Source organism: Orussus abietinus, unplaced genomic scaffold (assembly GCF_000612105.2).
Source record: "Orussus abietinus isolate OABI.00-Male unplaced genomic scaffold, Oabi_2.0 scaffold19, whole genome shotgun sequence".
In the NCBI taxonomy this organism is placed as follows: domain Eukaryota; kingdom Metazoa; phylum Arthropoda; class Insecta; order Hymenoptera; family Orussidae; genus Orussus; species Orussus abietinus.
The window spans coordinates 1,358,431-1,381,045 of NW_019395981.1; the positions used below are offsets into that span (position 1 = coordinate 1,358,431).

The window sequence follows — 22,615 nt, forward strand, 5'->3', positions numbered from 1 at the left end:
CCCGGAACGAAATGTCTCTAAATGCCCCTGTTACATTTCTGGAGCACAACGGAGACGGATTCTTAATGAAGCTCGAGTATTGCTCGCCTCGTCCTGGCATCTCTCTCGACACTTCCTGGTGAGCAGTGATCACAGGAGGCCGGCTCCCGAAAAATCGCATCAGCTGTTTCTGCTATTAAAGTCCTCGAATTTCGACATTCCGACGTCGGAGGGGAGACGCAGAAATTAGAGGCGTGCGCGGATTCGCTCCCCGGGGAAGAGATTTTCTGCCTCGTCGACGCCGCTTGCGCAACCTCGAAGAGTCCGTCGGCTCTTCGGCGATTTAGTTGGCAAAATGACTGGTAAAGTGCCGCGGGACGAAACGAGTCCTAACGACAAAGGTATTGCCTCACGATTCCGCCACGCGGCAGGGCCATAACCGGAGATGTGCCGGACGTTTAATCGAAGAAAGGCATTCCTCGGGGCGACGCAGGGTGGGAGCTCCTCCGGTGAATTTCCAGAGTCAAGGGTCTGACGAAATGGAGCACCGAAGATCTCTAGGATGGGCAAGATAGGCTCGGCCGTTCGGTTGCGTCGCGTCGCGCCGGGTTGCGTTAAGTCGGCCTTGCTCTCGATATTACAGTTCGCATTGCGAAATTCGCCGGCCGACGGTGCTCATCGCTCATCGAGATGAATAATCTCTCAATTGGTCCAGCCGTTAGAAAGTCGGCACCGCGACACGTGGATTTAGCGAAGGAGAGGCTTCCGATCCGACGCGGCGAGCCGCGTTAACTTACACCTGATTACGAGGTCGGCAGTTTGCCGGTGTCGTTTCGAAGGCGGCGAGGCTCTCGTTATAAAGCCATTTTCGGCCTCGTTTGCGGATCTCCTCTCAAAAGGCCCGATAGAGGCGGAATAATTGGCCCTGTTTCGACGCCGGCTAATTGTGACGGCTTCTCGACAAGGGGCGTCCTCCGCCTACGGCGCGTCGCCGCTCCCGCGTTCGGCCGGGAACTCTGTAATCATTTTTCTATATTTATGGAAAACTTGCGCGATAACAAGTAGCGGACAATTTGCTTACGTCTAGCAAGTTAAAGGACGTGAACAATTTGCGTCTGCGTGATGGACGTAAGCAAATAGGTTGCTCCGGAGAGCTTCGGGGAGTTTATAACTTCGGAGAAGCTCCGGCTCACCGGGAGATGTGTGTCCGCACTTTGTGACACTTTGCGGGTAATTCGCCCGTTGATGCGCGACGCGACCCGAGATAATCGCTAGAGAATGAAACACGGATTAATAAACCCGCGCCCGAGTTTGTCGGTTAAAGTAATCCTGGAAACTGGTCTGCCGGAAGCGACATTTAATCGGGGCATAATGTACGACCGGTCAGATTCGGGGACTCGAATTCGGCTCGCGCGGACGACCATCGGTGAATTATGGATTGTTTTTAATGAAGCGGAACCCTGGACCCACCGCATCCGGAAATCCGATGCGATAAAAGTAAATAAAGTTACTCAAAAAGCAACGCGCGGGACAATACATTAAACCGCAACGTCGATAAACGACGACTGTATTACCCGTGAGCGCTGTGCGCTACTTTCCGAATATGCATGCCGTACATCGCGGTTTATTGAACCCATTTTTTAAATGCACCCGGGGGCGCACCGGCGCACATCTAGGTATTAGTAGCCATTGTTAACGTCCGAGCGCAGTGCGCCCCCCCCTTTCTCGTGAAACTTTGCTCCGATAAATAATAGTAGCGGATTTAGTCGGGCAAATGCTTCCGAATCGGAGCCGAAGATAAAGCGTGGCAAAATCTTGAAACGATACCAAGAAAAACTTAGAATCAAAGTGGATTTTAACCGCAAGTCAGGGGGCAGGGGCAATGAAAAAACGTTAAATATGTTCACGTATACTTGTATTATAAAATATGACATGACGGATTCGCTCGATTCTCAGGTGACGCGTCAGTCATGCTCGTGTTGCGCGTGGCGCAGGTGCAATATATTATATATGTATAATATGGAGCGGCGCGGTACAATATATTATATTTTAATCACACGTATATGAGCGTAATGAGCTATGTTACAGAGCGGACGGTAGAAAGTTTAGTCGTAACCTTTGATCGCGACGTGCGTTTTCCCTAAACCTCGTGTGCGGATACTCGGGGCACAAGGGAGGCTGGGGCATCCGAGCGATAATGGCGATGGTCGTTAACGTCGGCTCGGCAGTTCCCTTGGTCACCGTGGAGCGCACTTTGTGTCATGGGCAATGGCACGAGTCACGGAAACCTAGAGATTTTCATTAAGTAACCCGGTTCCTATCCGACGCAATCCTAAATGAGTGAAAGCGTGAAACGGAGATCTTCAGTGGGAATGTCGGCTCACGATTGCAAGTATGAGAGAGAAGTATCCTAGCCGTTACCAAATCCTAGTAACGGTAGCCACTGCCTCCGCTGGGATAACCACCAGCATTCCCGTTTCCGACTCCGGGACCCTCCTGGGTGTACGTAACCTTCGGCCTGTACCCATCCTGGTCGGCCTCGTATTCCACCGTCTGTCTGCGACCATCGGGAAGCAGCACGTAGTAGACACCCTTCGCGAAATCTCCCTCTCGACTCTCCTTATGTCCGAAATCATTTCCAGACTCGACATCCTTCACCGTGTACTCGAATTCGTACTTGGCAGGTACCTGAGTAAAAAAATCCAAATTCAAGCCACCCACGATCTGCACTCCAATCACCATCCACATCAGGGTCCATGTCATCAAGTTGAGTTTTCACTAGCTACCGGATCCTTCAGGGAATCCGTCAGAGATTCCTAGAGCCCGGAATTCGAGGTTGGGAAGACCGCAAAACTTACGTTACTGGAGTCGCCGTCGTATTTTCCGCCTCCGGTGCCAGGTGGACCGTATTGCTGGGAGGGTGGGCCGTATTGCTGGTTGGGTGGCAGGTACTTATTGAATCCCTGTCCACCGGGTCCGGACGGAGCCAGAGGGCTCTGACCAAAGGGGCCGCGCCCGCCCGTGGAGCCTCCTGGTTGCGGTGGTCCGTATTGCGGATTGGGTGCCGGTGGTGGGTATTGCTGGTTGGGTGGCAAGTACTGGCTCACCGGTGGCTCCGGCCTCGCCGAAACGGCCGCCACGACGAGGGCCAGCGTCACTGCGAACGTTTGCTGCTGAAAAAGGGTTACGGAAAGGTTTAGGACCGAGTCGACGGAGATATCGCGGACCGTGCTCTGTTTCGAGACGGGGTACGCGAGATGAAGCAACGGGGTCGCGGTGTTGGTCAACCAGTCGAGAACGGGTAATGCGTATCGAGATCGGTAACGAGGATCTCCTTAGCCTGGTGATTCGACCGGGATGACACCATCGAGATGCCCCGGCTGACTCTTCTCCTTCGCTCTAGAGTCTTCGATAATAATTAGCTTTCCCGCGCGTCCGTCTGAGATATGGTCGAGTCATGGCTACCGATCGGAGCTGCGGTCCGAGAGTTGATCCAGAACCAACGTGGTCTTGCTTGCAAGCGTGATGCGAGACCGATGCGAGAGCAACGCGGTTGCGCAACTACTTTACGCATCTTCGCCAGCCGCGTTGCTGGACGCAACAGGCGATTCGGAAAGCCTCTTCTGCTCGACTAATGGTCGAGAGAAAGGACGACCACGGCTCGAGGCGAGTCCTGGAGCCGCTGCTCGCGATTTCCTTCAGAATTTTCCGCCGCGGACTCGCGACGTCGCCGGGGAAAAACTTGATCATTCCGACGATATGACTGAATTTCATTTTCCACCGCGTGGAAGTACCGAATTCGGGATCAGCGAGGTCTTGGGACCGACGGTGATCCTCGGATGTTCTTGGACGTTATCGAGGAATTTTTTAGTCAAGTAAGATCGACCATTTTTTCCGATTTTTATTCCGATTGTACGTACCCTCATGACTTCGGTGTAATACGCTCTTAGAGACGCTGTAGGACAATGTCGAAGATGGCCGATGTCGTCGAATCGAGCAGAAGAGACGACGAGATGATTCCCCAGGATACGAGGTTCCGATACGCCGATGGTCCCTGTGTCTTTATGGGAGATGGCTATGGTGCAGAATGCGAGGTGGCATCTGCCTTGGACGGGTTTTATACTTTCGCGGGAGCGAGGATCATCCTCCGTTCTCCGATATGTAACATTACGAGCAAGGCCGTTGCGCCACCGATTCCTCCGCAACTGGACAACGGCGGATCTTTTAGGGTGGGTTAGGCAGTTGGATCGAGTCACGTTGGAATCTTGTATTGCCCGTTGGCGCAATATTAGGGAATGACGTTTCATACGCCACGACGCGTCTTCTGTTCCTCCTATTTATCGAGTTATCGCGATTTTCCAGAAGAAGGACGTTTTGGCACTACGTGTTCACACATTGCCATATTCGAACGATTAGATCGATCGGAGGACGCTTTCGACATCCTCGAGATTGCGGAAAAGAATCGCGGATGCTGGAAAAAAAAATCTAGCCTAGAAGTACATCCACGACGATCCTTCATTCATCATCCATGACGATCTTTCTTTCTTAATTCAATGGTCGTCTTCCGTTTATCTAATTAAAGGACAATTTTCAACGCGTCGGAAATGGAAATTACGGAATTGGAATTTGGAAATCCTTGGATAATTTTTTTTTTTGGTTTCATTTCATGAGTTTTCGAGAGAGGTTGCGAGGTCCTTTGCAACGAGATCCGGCAAATTCCAGTTTTTCCTCTCGGTGCGATCTTGACACCAGGGACTCTGAGCTTTCACTTTTGACGCCCCACTGTAACCATTGTAATTAACGGTGCGATGTCAATTTTAATTTCTGCATTAAAAGGATGCAACGTTCGATCGAACGCGTTTCCTTTTAAAGGAAAGCTTTGCACGGTGCAAAAGTGCCGGGTCTAAGGTGCGTAACGCGACTCGGGTTTAGTTTAGCACTTGAGAAAGCTGCTTAGTCGAAGTACCTATTCACGTTTAATAAGCAGCTTTTAACACGGGGGACGTTTTATCGTGGGTCACGAGGGGTCACGGTACGTGCGTGAACTGCGGTTGCAGTGCTACCTATATTAACGTGTGTGCAACCGTAACGTGGAGAACGACATGATCCTCGACACGACTGATTGTCATCGATCCTGCAAAATTCGCAAAATTTTGTACCAATCGATCATTTTTATCAACAACGGAAGAAGTCGTCATCGTCGTGGCATTCATACCAAGTCATCTTTCCGCTTCGATAACGCGGAAAGTATATAAATCGGAGAGGCTATATCACGGCGTTACTAAGTAAACTAGTATCCAATCTCGTTATATCATGTACCATAAGTACCACCTGAAAGGTCGATCCGTTATAAGTTTTCACTTGCAATACGCAGCACTCTCCTCGAGGCATCTATCACGAAAGGTCGTGAGGGGTCGCGTTACGCACGCGGCGTCATTGCGGCGTCATTGCGGCACATCTTCCACCGGTGCATCAATTTCGGGTGCGAGGCGCCATCGCATCATCGAGGAGCATCCTCCGCGTGAGAGCGTCCCGATATCGGTGTCAAGAACACCGAGGGCCGTCTTCCATGACCAGATTTACCTCCATTAGGTCTTAAACTTATCGGCGAAAATCCCAAAGGTACGTTCAATCGCTGCACGACGCGGGCAATTACCGAAAGTGTGTCGAAGGCCGCCGCGAGCTGATGCACCCGCGAAAACGTACGTGGGTCCTCTCCTCGTCAATTAGAAGCGCTCAAGAAGAAGAAGAAGAAGAAAGGAACCCGTAAGCATTGCCATTATTTACCGGTCACCTCATGCGTGGAGTTAAAATTGCAGCTGCATGAGAGTTCTTCTCCGATGCACCCGCGTCATAACTAGAGTATCGCACCTAATAGTCGTTGTGAATAGAAACGTCACACGGCTGAAATTGGTAGGTGGCCGCTGTTGCGTTAATCCGCTCTGGCTTAACTCAGCTTCCGCTAGCAAACCGTCGCGAATTACTGAGAATGCATAACAAATGCGACCAGTTATTGGCATTCGCAGCGGTGCATTTGCGGTCCTCCGGAGATTATGATGCCTGGGTTTCGAGTGCATTTTCGCGGGCGCTCGCGACCACCTCGTGAAAGTGCCGACAAATGAGCCGCGCACCTGTGAGATATTAATCCCACGTTTCGATTGGACGTTTCGATGGATGGATGTCGCGATCGGGATTAATTCGACTCTGGAACTGGCAAACCTTTGGGGGAGGCGAAAAAAGTCCTTCGGGTGGAAACTGCAGCCGCGCCTTGCTAGATTCTCCACCCTGGTCGGGCTCGTGACGCACTTAACGCGTTAACGAAGTGACATCCCGAGGCGTTTGGTCTCTTGATGTGACGCGACGCGGAAATTCCGACCGCGGAGGGGAATTAAATAACCTTTAATATGCAGAAAGTCAGACAAGTAATTAGCAGCGAGCTCAAAGTCGCGATAGTCGCGAGGCGCGCCGAGCGTCCTACGCCGCGACGCCGGCATTAGGCAGCCACCCGGATATTAAGATAGTTCATATAATGTGACGTGCATGCAAGTTGAAGGCAACATTGTGCCTTCAACGTGCCGTACGGAACGGCGTTTGCCTCGTGGAATAATAAATGAATATTGTGCGCACACGTTATCATTCGTGCGACGCTGAAGCACGAGCTAGGGCGGTTGTGAAAATCGCGCTTTTTCCCTAGCCGCTTGGGGATGGACCAAAATTTTCCTCAGAAAAAGTCCTCGGGAGAATGCGTGAAATTTCCGGGAGGGCTTATCGGCGGGATCCTCTCGTCCTATTTCGGTGTTTCCTCGGGAAAAGTAAGGGAGGAAATTCACGGTAAGCAGTCGAGTACGCTCGCGCGCGTAACTGGTCTAAGCGCCTCGCGGCTTGGCGCTCGTAATCGAGTTTCTCCGGGATCGATTTGGCTTAATTAAATCGAGATCATTTAGCAGGACCCTCCCGGGAGTATCATGAGTTTAATCACGCATTCAGCGTCAGATGGAAACTTTTAATTATCCCGTAAGTCTATTGGCGGGATCGTGAGTACGCGGCAAACAGGCGCGGCAGCTTTTTACGGCCGCTCGGGGGAAGTAGAGGCGATCGTTGCGAGCTCTTTCGCGCTCGGCATTACCCCCCCATTACCCCCATTTTACCCGCCACTCCCCCCCTTGTTTTTTTTCCCCGGCATCTCGAGTTAACTCGAGATCAAGAGCCCTGCGCTTTATCAACTTATTCATTTAGAATTCCAATGCTCCAATTATACGCATTGCATTACTTCCGTCCGGCCGGAGTTAACGCTACGTTAAAGGCTCGAAGCGAACTTTCGAGCCTTCTCCTTGGTCGACCTGGCGGCGATTCGATCCCTTCTTCGCCCTCCTTATTTTGAGGGTCTTTCGCCGGACCGCACTCTACATTTTCTTCCCCTGGCCGGTAACTTTCCTACTAGTTTGCCGGGGTGCAATTTTCTTGTTGCGAAAGGGGGTTGACGAGATCGACTCGCTTCTCGACATGGCGCTCGAGAATCGGTTTTACTGAACGGGTGTTTGTAAATTTGTCGCGAGTGCAAGGCAATGCGACCTATGCATTTCAGGCTGATATATGGTGAGAGGCTCCTGGCAAAGAGATTTATACTTATCCCTCTTCAATGTCGTCCTTCGACTCGGTGCATGCATTCGTTTTCTCTGGAATTACACAATCAATGCGATGCATTCATTCGCGCCTTCGTTTTGTCGTTCAAAGGGCGAAGACTTTTGACTCGGGGTTGAGGAATCGTGTCCGTCGGTCCCGATGAAAAATTTCTCACAGGATGGATCGTTATCATACATGACCGTATCCAAGTAATGCGGGATGTATGCACATCCTGGAGCCTCTGTAAACCGAGTCGTTCAAAGAGGACAAGGAGGTCTCGGCTCATATGTCGGGAAACAAGGGCGGCTGCAGCTTGATATTGCACCAACGACTCGTCTCGAAAGAAGCTATAAGCGCTCCTTTCCTGAAAACCCCTCAAAGATCTCCGACTCCGATGTAGAAGCGCCGTTAAAGCGTGAAAGCTGCAAGTGGGGTAAGATAACGACGTTACGGCCCACCCACTCGTGCCCGTAAATTTTCGATGATGACTTTCATCTTTTGCCGCGACTTTTCCTTTCCTCTTGCGACACTCTGCACGGCCAAGGACGGCGATGGATAATTTAGGAGGGAATAAAACGTTTCGCAAGCTCATCGCGATCGCGCCCGATCGGGCGAGTGGGATATTCGCTCGGGAAAGTGGATGAAATGAATTCGGGTCGAGCCGTCTAACAAAGTTTGATGCAACAAGGTTATATCGGCTCGATTCAACTTTGGTTGCCCGACTTTCTTGCCCCGATAGTTCCTGGGCGAAAGCAAGAGCGTAGGAAATCCTTGGTCGCTTTCGTCGGGGCCAGACAATGACGTCTGCACGACATCATCGTCCCGGTCTCGGGCCGACACTTCAATCTAAACCTAACCTAATTTCTCGCGCATTATTCGATACTTCTCTAGACGTGGTGGATGAGATTTATTATATAAGGTCGAATAGTCCGGATCTCGCATGCGCGGTAGTAGTCCGAGAGTCGCGGCCCTTGGCTGCACGCAAAGTCCTGTATCGATTCTATATCGATCCCATATCAAGCCTCCAATCGAAACCCGTACATGCTATTTTATAACGATACCGTGTTGGATGTCTATTAAAAAATTAAATAAAATCGCAGCCACAGGGAATCAGCTCCAAGGCCTGTTTAGGAATATCTAAAGGAAATATGTACCGTGATTCTTTGCAACGTTTCCACGGCAAATGTTCCGATTTTTCTTCCTTTCCCGGAAAATAGACGAGAGTCGTCGGGAGACGCGAAAATGTAAAGTCAGCAGTTTGGGGGATTTCCCGTTCGGTGAGGAAGACCGACTCGCATATGCGTGATGCTTTGGGAACGTAAAATAAAATGTTGGCATAAGGTACTCTTGGAACGTAGCCACGCGACAGGGCACAATGGTGGAATGATATCGTAATCGCGGTGTTTCCTTTCCCCGCAAGAAACGCTCTCAAAGCGGGCCAATAAATCGCGCAGATAGAAATCTGCAGATCGAGTGGAGAAATTTCGGATTCCAGCGTGATCTTGAATCGCGACCGACTGCGCAGGCTCTAGGAAGCTACTCCATCCGCGAAACGGGAGAGCGGTAAATAAGTAAAGTGGACGTAAGGCGGTAGAGGTGCACGTGACTCTACTCTCGCCTCCGTTTTACCAGCGTCCGCGACTCGCAAGTTGGAGGGGCGCCATTTCGTTTCCATTTCGTTTCCATTTCGGTTCCATTTCGGTTCCATTTCGGTTCCATTTCGGTTCCATTTCGGTAGGCAAGCCCTCCGAAAATCGAAACTCCGCGTTCGAAAACCGAATGGTTCCTCACGGCCTCGAAAACGAGATCGCATCGCTCCGCTTGCTCGCGACCTAACCCAACGTTTCGTGATTAATTTACGCATATTCATGGAATATTCACGCCGAATGTTTTATCAGCGTCCGCGACTCGCAAGTTGGAGGCGCCATTTCGTTTCCATTTCAGCCCCATTTCGGTGGGGAAGCCCTCCGAAAATCGGAACTCCCGTTCGATAATCGAATGGAACGTGGTTTCTCACGGTGCCTCAAAAATGAGGCCGCGTCGATGCGACCTAACCTAACTTTCGTGATTAATTTACGCATATTCATGGAATATTCACGGCGAACCGGTCGGCGCATTTTCCGGGCGCGCGCGGAAAGTGAAACGGGAAAACGGTAATGGCACTTTTTTCCGGGGGGTGTAGTTTTTTAGCCATAAAGCGTAGAGCCAGCCCCGGCAATCTGGCGCGACATTTCATCGGTGACGGTGCTCGGTGGACATCCGAACTCTCGAGTTCGCCAAAATGTCGCGGCCGATTGGACGCGCGTTCTGCGTGGCCGCGGTTTTGTGGTCGGGGTCCAAGATGGGAGGATTTTGCGAAACTGGATCACGGGGTCCGAACCGAAGGCGTTGCGCCTATCTACGGCTGACTACCGATTTCTTATTTCGAGCAGGCAAGAGAGAAAGAGAGTGCATGCTCGTTCTGACGTAACCGCACGAACCTAGGAGCTGTCGGTTAATTCGAAGCGCACTCCCCCGAGGATCTCGCGCTGACGTAACTGCTTTCTTTGATCTACGTTCTGCCCGGACGCATAGTGGAGCAGCACCAGTTATTGCGTCATATTACGATGATCGTTAATCGGGACACGAGCACGTACCGAGATCAGGAGTAAATGTTTCGAGGGAGATTTATGCGCGTCGGGAGGCTCTTTGGTGTCAGGAGTTCGATCGTCGCCGAGGGCCAGGGGTTGATCCCACTCCGCCGCCATTTTGGTCTCCCCTCGCAGACGCCGCGATTTAGTGGCATTATGAACGACCGAGATCTTTTCGAGTTCCTGAATTTTGCCCAGGATGCTCGAAAAACGATATCGATTTTCTCTGTCGCCCCTAACTAATCCATACAAGGACGAGGACAAGGAGATGACCCGACTCCGCCGCCATTTTGGTCCCCCTCGGAGACACCACGATTTAGCGTCCTTATGAACGACCGAGATCTTTTTGAATTCCTAAGTTTTTCCCAGGATGCTCGAAAAACGATATCGAGTTTCTCTGTCACCCCTAACTATTCCATACGCGGACGAGGACTAGGAGATGACTCCGCCACCATTTTGGCCCCCCTCAGAGACCATTGGGAGCGACCGAGATTTTTTTGAGTTCCTGAATTTTGTCCAGGATGCTCGAAAAACAATATCGAGCTTCTCTTTTGCCCCCAACTTTCCCCTACGCGGACCTAAGGGAGATCCACGGGAACTTTGGCCACCGAGTTTGAGTCCTTTGAGGAGAAACTACGGTTTTGATGGCTCTTACTTCTTTGTTTTACCTCCCCCGGGAGGGTGGGCAAGTTTGATTCTTTGTCTGGCGCTTGGCTTCATTTACAAATAAAGCGTGAGACGGAATATCCGCTGCTGAAAGAAGTTGCCGAGGAGATCTTGATTAAAAGGGTTTATCCTGAAAGAGAGGAGCATTATGTCAGTCAACAGAGAGAGAGAGAGAGAGAGAGAGAGAGGGAGAGGGAGGACGCTTTTCAAGGCAATTGAAGGGCTCGTTTTCATCCGAGGCCGAGATAACTGGGTGTTATTCTGACCGTTCCAATTGTGCACGGAGTACTAAATGGATAAGTGGGTATCAACCGGTGAAGGACCTACGGAACTGTCTACTAAGAGAAATTTTACTCATTGTTACTGCTAATTGCAAGTGCAATTGAGGAGCTTAGAACGGCACTTAGCGATCTCGCCCGTGATTAACTAAAGACGTTTGAATTCAACCAGGCCGAAGAAAGTTACCTCGCAGGGTCGGAATCCTCTCAGTCGGTCCTTTTCGGTTAAATATAAAGTTTAATGAATTTTCTATTTTTCTTATACGATGTCCTCGCGTAGTTCAATAGAGTCTTGACTGCGAATAAAGTTTTTTCGTTTTTCTCCACCGTAGCGTGTTTGGCGTACCGGGTTTTTCTTGCACCAAGAGAGGACAATGCATATCGGCATTAGGTGCGCGATGCAGCTAGCATTTTACGTCGACCCAAATTAGCCTCTCTTGGCCAAAGTAATTACGGTTAAGTCTACCGAAAGCACCAGCTAAGTGGTAAAAACGCGAACTTACTGCTATTAAGAAAGCACCTTCAAGGGAAACGTCCATTCTCGGTGCTCGAGGTGGTATTCTCCCTCGCCCTTGTTCGTTCCTCTTTTCCATTTTTCTCTTAGACATTGTCTAGGTACCATTCCTATCGCGATATAAAAACTCCCCAGGGTGTTCCTTCAGAAAGATGTACTTATTACGAGAAATCAATTTGGGAATCTCAGCGAAACCACCGATGAAATCGCATTTGGGTCGAGGAACGAGCTCGCCTTGCGCGGACGATAATCCGCGCCGATTTTTTCCCATAAAAAGAAAAAGACCAGGAATCGTGCACCATCTACCTCGGTGCATCCCAATTAACAGGTGGATTTCATTGACCGAGATCATCCATCCCTGCGGCGTGCCATTGAGAGGTCGACCGTCAATGGTATCTTTCGGCCGCCATCGACCGATTTGGCGGAAGGTGAATCGGTTCCCGAGATAATGGTCACGCCTGCCCGTTCTCATTAGCCGAGCCTTCGCTTTAAATAAGAAAAATCGATGCGCAATGGCCAAGGTAATCGGGCCACTTTGTCTTACTTTCGGCTGCGGTCACCTTGTCGCGAGTTTTAGGGTACCTCGAGGTGCCCTCGAGCCCACGAGTCCGCGTGAAAAACAAGACCGTACTTTCTGCCGCACTTATTTATTTGCCAGGTTTAACGGCCCCCTTTTCGCCGTGACAAATTTGGAAATGATGGGGCCGTTTTACCTTCCCATAGGTGTACAGCGAGAACAGGTAACGGGACGTTCAATGTCGCGCATGACCCGAGTATATGCGCCAAGATTGGACGACCCGTTTCGAAATTGTTCTGCCGAGCATTATGGGAACAATTATGGCGTTTACTTTGACACTCCGATACCTTAGAATTATGCAGGCAGTAATGGCGCCGTAAGTGCCGCCTGTAAGGGGCGTAATTTTGAATAACTTAACCTAACAACGGAGATATATATATATATATACATCGCGCGTGGGTGGAAATCGTCGCATAAAATGCCGAAGGAACGAGCTCTGTGTTCGTTTCTTTTATTTTGCGGAGAGTGCCTCTTTACAAACTGTTCCGTTAACGCTAACGAATTATGTAAGCCATTAAAACGAAGTAGCCGATCAAGCCGACGACGACCTGAAATCACAGAGGAAAGAGAAATTATCAAAAGACGCCCAGCGTGCACCATGGTGCTTATTGGATAAATTTCGAGGATATTACGTTTATTCACCGTTTTCAGTAATCTGCAATCAACGTAACAGCAATTGCAAGCGGTGAACCGAAAATCCTTGAGAAATAGCTGCCAAGAAATCGCCCTCATCTGCGACAGGATATCGGAAGATAAGATAATCGACATAAAGGTTATGATTTTATGGGTGTAAATATTCGAAAAATGATGGGCCGACATGATCGTAGGGATCGCATTCCCCCATATATGGAATGAGGATATGGGAACTTTACCGACCACTCGCCCAAACTCTTGGGATAAAGATCACTTGACTAACTGACTCGCTTGCGTTACCTCTCCTTGAAAGGTGCGTTTATCAGGATCGTTCCAAACTTCCCACATCTCCCGAGACACCTTGGCCTATAATCAAACGTTTCCATGAGCCGAGAAGCATAACATCCGTCTTCGGATATTCGACGTCTCCTATTCCTCAAGAACCCCCTACGTAATCTCTACCAGCCGTAATCAGAGCAGATATGGGGAATCACCTGAGCCTCGACAGCCTGGCAGGCTCGAATGACGTAAACGAACTTCCCAATATAGAAGCAGATACTGAAAAGATCGCCCAAAGTGTCTACCAGGTTGTTCTCGACGTTGAATTTCGTGTAGAGGAGGTTCAGGTGAGCGCAGGCATTCCCAAAGTAGACGATGAAGTTCACCAGGATCTGGAAGCCATAAGCGTCGCCCACCAGGAGCGCAATTCTGCAGAGTTTTCTGTGGTTCTGGCGCAGCGATCGTAACCTGAAAGCTAGCGGAATGATTTTATGGGGCCCTCGATCAAAGTCCCAGGGATGGACGTTGTAGCGGGTTCGATCGTTACCGTCATTTATGGCCGTCGAAGGCGTCACCGCGGCGTCCTCGACGGCATCCATCAGCGGCTCGAGACTCCCATTGATCGCCAGGAGTCTCAGGCGAACCTTCGACAGGAAGATCACGAAGGAGCACATGGAGACCCCATTGAGCACTTCCGGGAGCTGGTTGAAGACACAGGCAGCCTCGAACGCGGAGGTCGTCTGCTCATCCACTAGCCTGCTGCTTTCGAGGACCCCGAAGAACGTGGTAAGGAAGACCACCGCACACGCGTGCACCACCTCGCGCCTCATGTTTCGAGTGTAACGAAAATACAAGTTGACGAATTGTAGACTCTTGTCTACTTCACTTAGCGCTAAGTACGCCTCGCTGGCTTTCCGGCCGCATCGGATGGAGGAACAGATCATGAGAGGCATCAGGAGGAGGTTCGCATAGTTCTGTCTGAGACGATGGATGGTAACGCTCGTCACTTTAGAGAGTCTCTCGAAATCAGGGGCGGCAGTGTTCTTGATGCCGAAGAAGAAGCAGAAGTAGAGGGCTATCAGAAGCAGCATGTAAAGGTAGCCGGGCCACGGGGTCCCGAGGACCCTCACAGGACGCAGACCTGAGAAAATGGGTCAAGAGGCGTTTAATTCCGGTCCAATTGCGCGGCTCATTGTTTTTTTTAACCTGGATCTTCGGATCTGAGTTACCTAAAAATCCGGTCAGCACGAGTATGAACCAGCTCTCTTGCACGACGTCTTCAGGGTGCAGAATCGACATGGTACTGGGTTCTGGATAATGTTATCTACGTACCGCTGACCGTGAAAACCGCGCACGTAATGTACGATTATGTTATGCAGATTCGTTTTTATATCGTCCGTGTTCTACTCGCATGCAAATACGTAATACATACGTAATTAGGTCAATATGCATAAAATAGAATAACGGTGGCGTGCAATCGAGGGAGGACGCGTACTGCCGGTTCAACTTGTCCACTTTAGTGGGTACAAATGCAGCTATCTATTACAGGAGGCGGAGAATGGAGCACTATGCATTTTCAAAGTTTCACGTCGGGTCTTCTTTTCACGCGCCATTTGCGGATAATGGAGGACAATATTCACGACCGCTTTTTCCGAAAGTTCGCCGTCTGTTTCACGCGATGTCGGGGCAAAGTATAGGCCCCCCGATTTCTGTGGGACACGCAGAAATTATAAGAGTCCATTTTTACGAATCCGATGATGTTATCAGCAGGAAGGTGATATCGAGCGAATGGTCTTCGGACCGTAAAGTGGAACGACTCGCGTGAGCCAATTGCCGCGGGAATTACTCGAATTTAGTGGGCGTAAATTCGGTCCCATTACTTTCCCAATTGAAGGTCTCTCCAGACATCCTAGGATTAGACATCTAGATGACGTTTTCAATGCCACGGTTTGTCTGGCCTATCATGGATCTTCCTGGACGCAAAATTAATCTCATGTTTCGACTGGCCGCGTTCCTTCCACTCGCAATTCGCTTCAAGACGATTTCAACTCTCGGTAGTGAATTATCGTTCGAGGGGGGTAATAATAGCGATTAATTCTCTTATAGGCTAATGAATGCCTTCGATGTTCTTTTTTTTCGTCATACGTGTCCATCGACCGGCTGACAGAGATGTTGATCGCCCGAGTGACATTTTATTTCTACGAATCGATTTTAATTGCATGTAATCAATCGAGCAAGTACCTCGAGTCGAAAGGATGACCTTTCACGGCGGCGAGTGAAAGTGCCTCCCGATAAGCCGAACAATTTTGTTGGTATTGTTCCGAGTGGGTTTCTGTGCCGATACCGGTGTTCGCGCAGCGCCCGTTCTTACCGACTCCTCTTGCAGAGGAGCTTCAACACTTTCCCATGGGGGCCGCCTCGTTCCGTGAATTTCTGCTCGCATGCGAGGCCGAACCTTGCGAGACACTCGTGTGAAAGGCATAACGTGTCGATATCTAGTGGTATAAAGAGGAATCCTTTAAGGCGCGATCGATATACCCCGTTTGTGCACCCGGAAGGACTCGGGGTAATTTTTTTTTGGGGGGATGCACCACCTCACTTCATGGCGAGAAATATTTGACAGTGGGACAGAAATTGTATTTTCGGCATATCCGCTACACGTAACAAGGACCGAAGGCAATATCACCGGTCTTGAGAAGTAACTCGACGACGACCTATTTGTTCGGAAAAACGAAACTGCGTTACTCCGAAATTGGAGCAATATCCGTTCACTCGAAGCGCTTGACTCCTCCACCAAGAGTGGATAGGAAAAGCCTCGCAAACCCGGCAGGAGTATTATTTAAAAGCCGCACGTGCTCCGTCGCTAAATCGGCACTTATCTGCCCCTTATTAATTTGCAAAAAAAGTAGGAGTCTTGACATTTATTAAATATGAGATTTACGTGCCGCAGAGATGTATGCGTGACGCGTGATCGAGGTCAGCGAGTTTTCTCCGCACTAAAATCTGCAAAAAGACCTCAATTAAGGTCCTAACTGTGTACGGGGTAATCGCGGACTTTCATATAACTCTTCCGAGTTCGACGCAGCTCCGCGGATAAGTGAACGGGTCGGTTAATTCATAACAAAAATTTATATTTCACATTTTTCAATCTCGCTTGCGGTTTCCCTTGACTTTTCAGGTAAGAGGAGACCTCGACGAAGTTCATTAAACGGACGGACGGGATGAGAAGAATGGCCTCGTGGAGTCTCCAATTTGTCGGGTCGATTCGAAGGACTCTTCGAGTACGATCCAATTCTTTCTAAGCTACGAAAGTCTTCAGCGATAACAGAAAATAGAATTCGCTACGAATTCGGCCTCGACGCTTGAGACGAAATTTCGAAGACGGGTCCTCGCAAGGGGGAATAAAGGTGCGAATCGATAGTCGTAGGGCGAATTACTCGTAGGTGCAAACCGGATTAGTGTCCGTATTAGTATCTGTATCCCTCGGAGCCTCCGGGTGACGAGGCAGGATACGTCGCGGTTCCTTCGTATCGAACCATAGGGCGATACCCTCCGGCGTCGGCGACGTAGTCGACTATTTGCTTTCTCCCATCCGGCAGAAGTACGTGGTAGCTTCCGGTAGCCTCGTCGTCCTTCCGCATTTCTCGATGACCGAAATCCAGCCCGGCCCCTGAGTCCTGGACCTCGTAGGAGAACTCGTAGTTGACAGGGTCCTGCGAACCGGAAGTGCACCGTCGATAAACGCGAATTCCCACTTTTCTTGAGAATGCATCGAGTACCGAAGCGATAACACTTTCAATCTATTGTTGAATTTCTACTGTTTCTAAAAAATCGGCGATTAAGGTACATATCCCATTATTAATCAGGATGTCCATTATTAATCGTCGGTAATATTTCTATTCGCTGGTTGAACTTTTACTATTTTTAAAATACTTCTGTTCACTGATTGAATTTCTGAGATTTTTAAAATAATGGAAATGAAGGTACATACCCCTGCCCATTCGTCAGGATGTCCATTACTTGCAGGACGTCCACCTGGTGGAAGGTAGGCCTGCCCTTGCGGCTCGCTCCTAATTCCTGCCAACATCGTCGTCAAGAGCAGGGCCTGGGGAGGGAAAAAACGCGAAACATGTGAGATCGAAACTCGAGATGTGACCGATGGGGCCGAGGAAATTCGAGAACTTCTCCGACTGTGGTAATAAGTGCGTTAAACAGAAGGTGTGCCGAGGTAGACGTGTCGCGAGGTGTCGGCCGAAATGGCGTCGCGGCCTTCCATTTACATAATGAAATCGTATATCGGCATGAAATTTACCACCGCACTACGCGCGGCGTTACGACTTTATGTATAGCAATACGTGAGGAGAATTCCGGAGCGTTTCCGAGGATGCCGTTGACGTGCCCGATCGCCCCACGCGGCCCGAATCGACATTAACGTGCATCTCGTCGGTCCGCCGAGCTCGATAGACACAGACACTATAGGAACACCCTTTGGATCAGGGATTCCAACTCGGGCAGGAATAGTTTCGAATTTCGCCCTCTCGACAGCAGCAACGTCGACCGAACGGGTAGACGATGAAAGAAGATGCACAAATATCGGAAGAGGGTCAGACGGAGGAAACGTTTGGCATGTTTTTGGCTAGGAAGATCGATCATTTCATCCCATTCCGAGGGCGTTCATTGGGTTAAGCTGGAGCATTGTTGACGACCATCCCTCTTTGTTATCCCGATGTCGAACTCGGTTAATTGGTGTGTAAATCTTTCCACTGGCTGTTCAAACGCGCGACAACTGCAATAGTTTCAGGCTCTCGGCGATACAGTGGATTGGTACAACAATCCGTAAATTGCAAAGTGATCGAACCTCGCACAACCTAACCAAGGGACCTAGTGTTGCTGCCTTTCAGCTAAAGAGCTTAAGGAAAGCCCGCGCAAACGCGTTGTTAATGGAATGCTCGACGAATGAAGGGCGATTTTGTTAGGGGGTTGGGTTTCGATGCCAAATGTTGGGAATTGTTGCGAATTACGCGTCGATGTTCGGGGTAGATAAATCGATTTTCAGATTTTAGGTGTTCGACTGGACTTGGGAATAGATGGGTTTTAGGGATACTTCTTGATGCTGATATATTTACCTTCGGTATCATGGGCGATTCGGCGCGGCTCTGGTGAGATTGACAAAACTGAAATGCACCAACAATACGCCGCTTGGTTTTATACCTTGTTCCTGGTTGGCATCGTGATGAAATAGAGATGGAAATAGAGTCATTTGTCAGACACAGAATGCAAATGTATACCTGGCTGTAATTATACTTCATAATAAAACCGCAGCTTTGTGGCGGCTATTGCTGTAGACATTTGTCTCGTACAGCCAGTTCCTGATTCCCCGCGATTTCTATCAGAAGCGTCCCCTTCTGTTTAATTTGTTCGTTGTTTCGTTGTTGGTGGGCACTTTGCACCTTTCATTTTAGCCTTCCATCGCTTTGACGTATTTCCTCCGATTTCTGTAATTATTCCCTCGCGATGGTTGCATTTTGATCGCTCAAAGCTGTTTAAATGGCTGCGAAATAGCCGGAATAGGTGCGTCTTGTGAGCACGTATAATGAAATAGTCGAGTTGTGAGCGCAGTTGCTTAAATTTTACACGCGAGCAGAGAAGTAACATCCCGGCTAACTCGTTTTGTTCTTAACTTTCGGAATGTAATATTCCAAAGTACTTAAACTACTTACGCGGGGTAGTGCGTTGCAGAGTACACCATATACTCTCTATGATCATACAGGATGTAATGTAGGAATTCGGACAAGGGTGCTGGCGAGTTGAATTAGACAATCGTGATATCTTGCACATATTATCATTTATTTTCAATGGAATGAACAACTTGATACGGCGGAACCCATTCCATTTATGTCTAGGGGTCGTTTAATATAAGAGTACCAGACGATAGCGTGATATAATGATATACCTAACTTGCGGATGTACCGAACTATCAACTATGGCGGATGATGCAAAAAGCTGCTGGAGATCGGAGCCCTTACGTCTACTTGTACGGATACAATAATAAATATGGGGTTCTTCTACTTTAAAACATTATTTTAAACGACGTACCGGCAACTTGCGACGAGGATAAAAGCATAAAGTTTAACCAGTTAAATTTATACTCGTTATATAATTAACGCTGGACGAAATTCTGCATAATTCCAGGACTGACACATAGCTTCCCTACTGAAAAAAAAAAAAAAAATGTACCAACACGCGTTCCTATAAGAGCTCAAAATAGTATTAATAACCTGTGATATTTTAAGCCTCGGCGTATTTATCTTTGACCTCTGAATACTTACTCGGCTGGGGAATTAGTATTAAGATCAAGATAATTACTGTAAATACTGATAAAACGTCATGCGATGAACGCCTACGAATAATCCGCACTCGCGCGGATGGTATGAACTTATTTATAGTACTCGTGGTAATTGAACTTAAGAGAACCCTCGGAACTCGTCAATGGGTTTCTGCTAAATACTTTATCGAATATCTTGTACATCGCATCTACTCGTTCGAGCATATTATTAATATTGATATCCTCCATTAGCTTCCGCATCGCCTCCGCTTCCGGAAGGATATCCGCCGTTACTGCCAGCTCCGTTTCTTCCAGATCCATTACCGGCATTGGGTCTTCCAGAAGAGTATCCGCCGTTTCCGCCATTTCCGCCATTTCCGCCGAATCCACCATTACCTCCACTTGGGCCACCCGAGGGATACCCACCGGAACTGCCTCCACCACCATTGCCTCCACCACCATTGCCTCCGAAACCGTTTCCACCGGGACCACCAGAGGGATATCCGCCGGCTCCACTTCCGTTCCCACCAAATCCATTTCCACTAGGACCACCAGCTCCACCTCCATTGCCACCAAATCCATTTCCACCGGTCCCACCTCCATTGCCGCCAAATCCGTTTCCACCGGGCCCGCCGGATGGATATCCGCCACCCTGACCACCAGACCCTCTTTGTCCACCATTGCCGCCAAAACCATTTCCACCGGGTCCGCCAGAGGGATATCCTCCGCCGCCACCATTGTTGCCACCACCGTTACCCCCAAACCCGCCGTTTCCACCACCGGCAGGTCCACCCGATGGGTACCCTTCATCACCTCCCGGACCTCCAGATCCATATCCACCACCGTTGGCTTCTCCCTCGTATCTAATCTGTGGTTTGAAGCCCTCTTGATCGGCTTCGTACTCCACGATTTGTTTCCTTCCATCTGGCAGCAAAACGTTAAACTCTCCTTGAGCTCGATCGCCATCTCGGTTTTCCGTGTGACTAAACTCGGTTCCAGTCTGATCGTCTTTTACTTCATACGAGAACTCGTACTTCGCAGGCTCCTAGAATTGCAAGCATGCCGTTAATATGTGTCTCGTTTAGCACTATGAAAGGGTGTGTTCAACCAGGATGTGATGAAATTGTGTCTTTGGATAGTGTACGAACGATTATTTATAGTGAACCGAAACGTTCTTACATTACTGCCATCTTCGTCTCCGCCGTATCCTCCTCCACCGTTGCCGTTGCCGTTGCCGTTGCCGTTGCCGTTGCCGTTGCCGTTGCCGTTGCCGTTGCCGTTGCCGTTCCCACCTGGACCACCGGACGGATATCCATTTCCATTGCCGCCTCCGTTTCCAGCTGCGGGAGGACCGTAGCTGCTGGATGGGGATCCGCCTCCAAATCCTCCATTACCACTAAATCCATTTCCGCCACCACCAGCTCCCCCACCGGGTGGTCCGTAACTGCTGCTGGGTCTCCCATTTCCGTTTCCACCATTACCACCACCATTACCACCGGCACCGGGCGCTCCATAGCTGCTGCTCGGTCTTCCGTTTCCCCCAAATCCATTACCACCAGCTCCGTTTCCACCGAATCCATTACCACCGCCCCCTGGAGCTCCGTAAGAGCCGCTTGGTCTTCCACCACCGCCGCCATTTCCGAATCCACCGTTTCCTCCACCAAATCCACCCCCGTTACCACCTCCTACTCCAGGTGGTCCATAACTACTGCTAGGTCTTCCGTTACCACCGCCAGTACCACCAAATCCATTTCCACCTCGATTTCCTCCGGCAATTCCATTGCCGCCACCACCCGGAGGTCCATAGCTGCTTCCTGGTGCTCTACTTCCGCCACCTCCGCCGAACCCATTCCCGCCTTCATTTCCTCCTCCGAATCCGTTCGCACCGCCACCCGGGGGTCCGTAGCTGCTGCTTGGACGACCGTTTCCACCGCCCCCTCCGAAACCACCAGCGCCGTTGCTTCCGCCGTTGTTTCCCCCAAAGCCACTCCCGTTTCCGGGTGGTCCGTATCCAGAGCTTGGTCTCCCGGATGTTCCGCCACCTGGAGCACCTCCGTTTCTGCCGAATCCACCACCACCAGCTCCTGGAGCGCCGTAGTTGCTGCTGGGTCCTCCTTGACCACCACCCCCGCCACCTCCAAATCCTCCTGTGTCGGTAGTTTTTAGTCAATACCCTTTTTTTGATAAATATTATCTTACCAGTTTACTATTCACTATTCTTTTAGTACACGCTTTTTTTACAATACGTGTTAAGAAGCTCACGTGGTTCTTGGATACAGGGATTATCGGTTTGAGTGAGATCAGAATTTGCTTTAACCTTTTCTTCTATTTTTCACCCGTGTCAAACACCATCGGGCCGAACATTGCGGCCAAATGGCACGTGTCCTTACCTCCACCTACGGCTCCACTAGTGCCTCCACCCCCAGCTCCGGGAACACCATATGAGCTGGATGGTTTCCCTCCGTTTATTCTACCTCCATCGAAACCACTGCCTCCACCCGGTCTGCCGCCTCCAGCATCCGGTGGACCATATTGGTTGGATACGCCACCCTCGCCGCCTCCACCAGGGCCGTTTCTTCCGGGCGGTAAATAGGAATTGATCGGAGGCTCCGGCCTCGCCAAGGCGAGCGCAAGAATGGTGCTTCCTAGCATGAACTGAAAACACCAAAAATGTGGAAAAATAATCGAAATGTCGTCCCGCCACCCTCTGTACGCGTCATGCAACTAGACCGAGAGGAAGTTCCTATCCATGCTTCTAAGTGTTCCCGACAAAGCGATCTGTACCGTGAACATCTTCACGGAAGGGTGTTATTCCGTGAACTCGTAGATAACGTCCCATAATTTAACGCGGAAAATCAAATGCGATTAGAGGATCTAACGGAAGAACAAGCACGTTTATAGAAAATTGTGGGGAAAATCTATCCACTCGTGTTGCACCCAGCGAGGGATGTCGGGTATCGGTAGTATCGTCGCCTTACCTTGAACATGGTGCTCGAGTTAGTAGTTCTTGTTAAGTTTCGGACTTTATGTCGCCGATGGGATAGGGTTCAGAGCAAAACACGAAGCCAGGGCTCCGTGGTGGCAGCGGAGGCCGGTTTTTGGACGACTCGG

The 22,615-nt window shown here is 49.9% G+C and overlaps 4 protein-coding genes across 4 annotated transcripts; all 4 read right to left on the minus strand.

Moving 5' to 3' along the window:
- Positions 1–1,931: 1,931 nt before the first annotated feature.
- LOC105699619 (pro-resilin-like) lies at positions 1,932–10,349 on the minus strand. Its single transcript, XM_012424757.2, has 3 exons — positions 10,239–10,349; positions 2,838–3,152; positions 1,932–2,667 (listed from the first exon to the last, which is right to left on the minus strand). The coding sequence occupies exons 1-3, from the start codon at positions 10,347–10,349 to the stop codon at positions 2,407–2,409; spliced, it is 687 nt and encodes a 228-aa protein (XP_012280180.1). The 3' UTR covers positions 1,932–2,406.
- A 2,212-nt stretch (positions 10,350–12,561) lies between these two features.
- LOC105699620 lies at positions 12,562–14,487 on the minus strand. The gene is made up of 6 exons (XM_023433846.1): positions 14,409–14,487; positions 13,395–14,320; positions 13,201–13,266; positions 12,900–12,999; positions 12,703–12,815; positions 12,562–12,594 (listed from the first exon to the last, which is right to left on the minus strand). The coding sequence occupies exons 1-6, from the start codon at positions 14,476–14,478 to the stop codon at positions 12,562–12,564; spliced, it is 1,308 nt and encodes a 435-aa protein (XP_023289614.1). The 5' UTR covers positions 14,479–14,487.
- A 1,320-nt stretch (positions 14,488–15,807) lies between these two features.
- Positions 15,808–18,419, minus strand: LOC105699656 (pro-resilin). Its single transcript, XM_012424802.2, has 3 exons — positions 18,306–18,419; positions 17,171–17,284; positions 15,808–16,892 (listed from the first exon to the last, which is right to left on the minus strand). Exons 1-3 carry the CDS (start codon positions 18,315–18,317, stop codon positions 16,647–16,649), a joined length of 372 nt encoding a protein of 123 aa, XP_012280225.1. The 5' UTR covers positions 18,318–18,419; the 3' UTR covers positions 15,808–16,646.
- A 1,310-nt stretch (positions 18,420–19,729) lies between these two features.
- LOC105699621 (pro-resilin) lies at positions 19,730–22,156 on the minus strand. The gene is made up of 3 exons (XM_023433847.1): positions 21,895–22,156; positions 20,684–21,651; positions 19,730–20,549 (listed from the first exon to the last, which is right to left on the minus strand). The coding sequence occupies exons 1-3, from the start codon at positions 22,154–22,156 to the stop codon at positions 19,734–19,736; spliced, it is 2,046 nt and encodes a 681-aa protein (XP_023289615.1). The 3' UTR covers positions 19,730–19,733.
- Between the last annotated feature and the right edge of the window lie 459 nt (positions 22,157–22,615).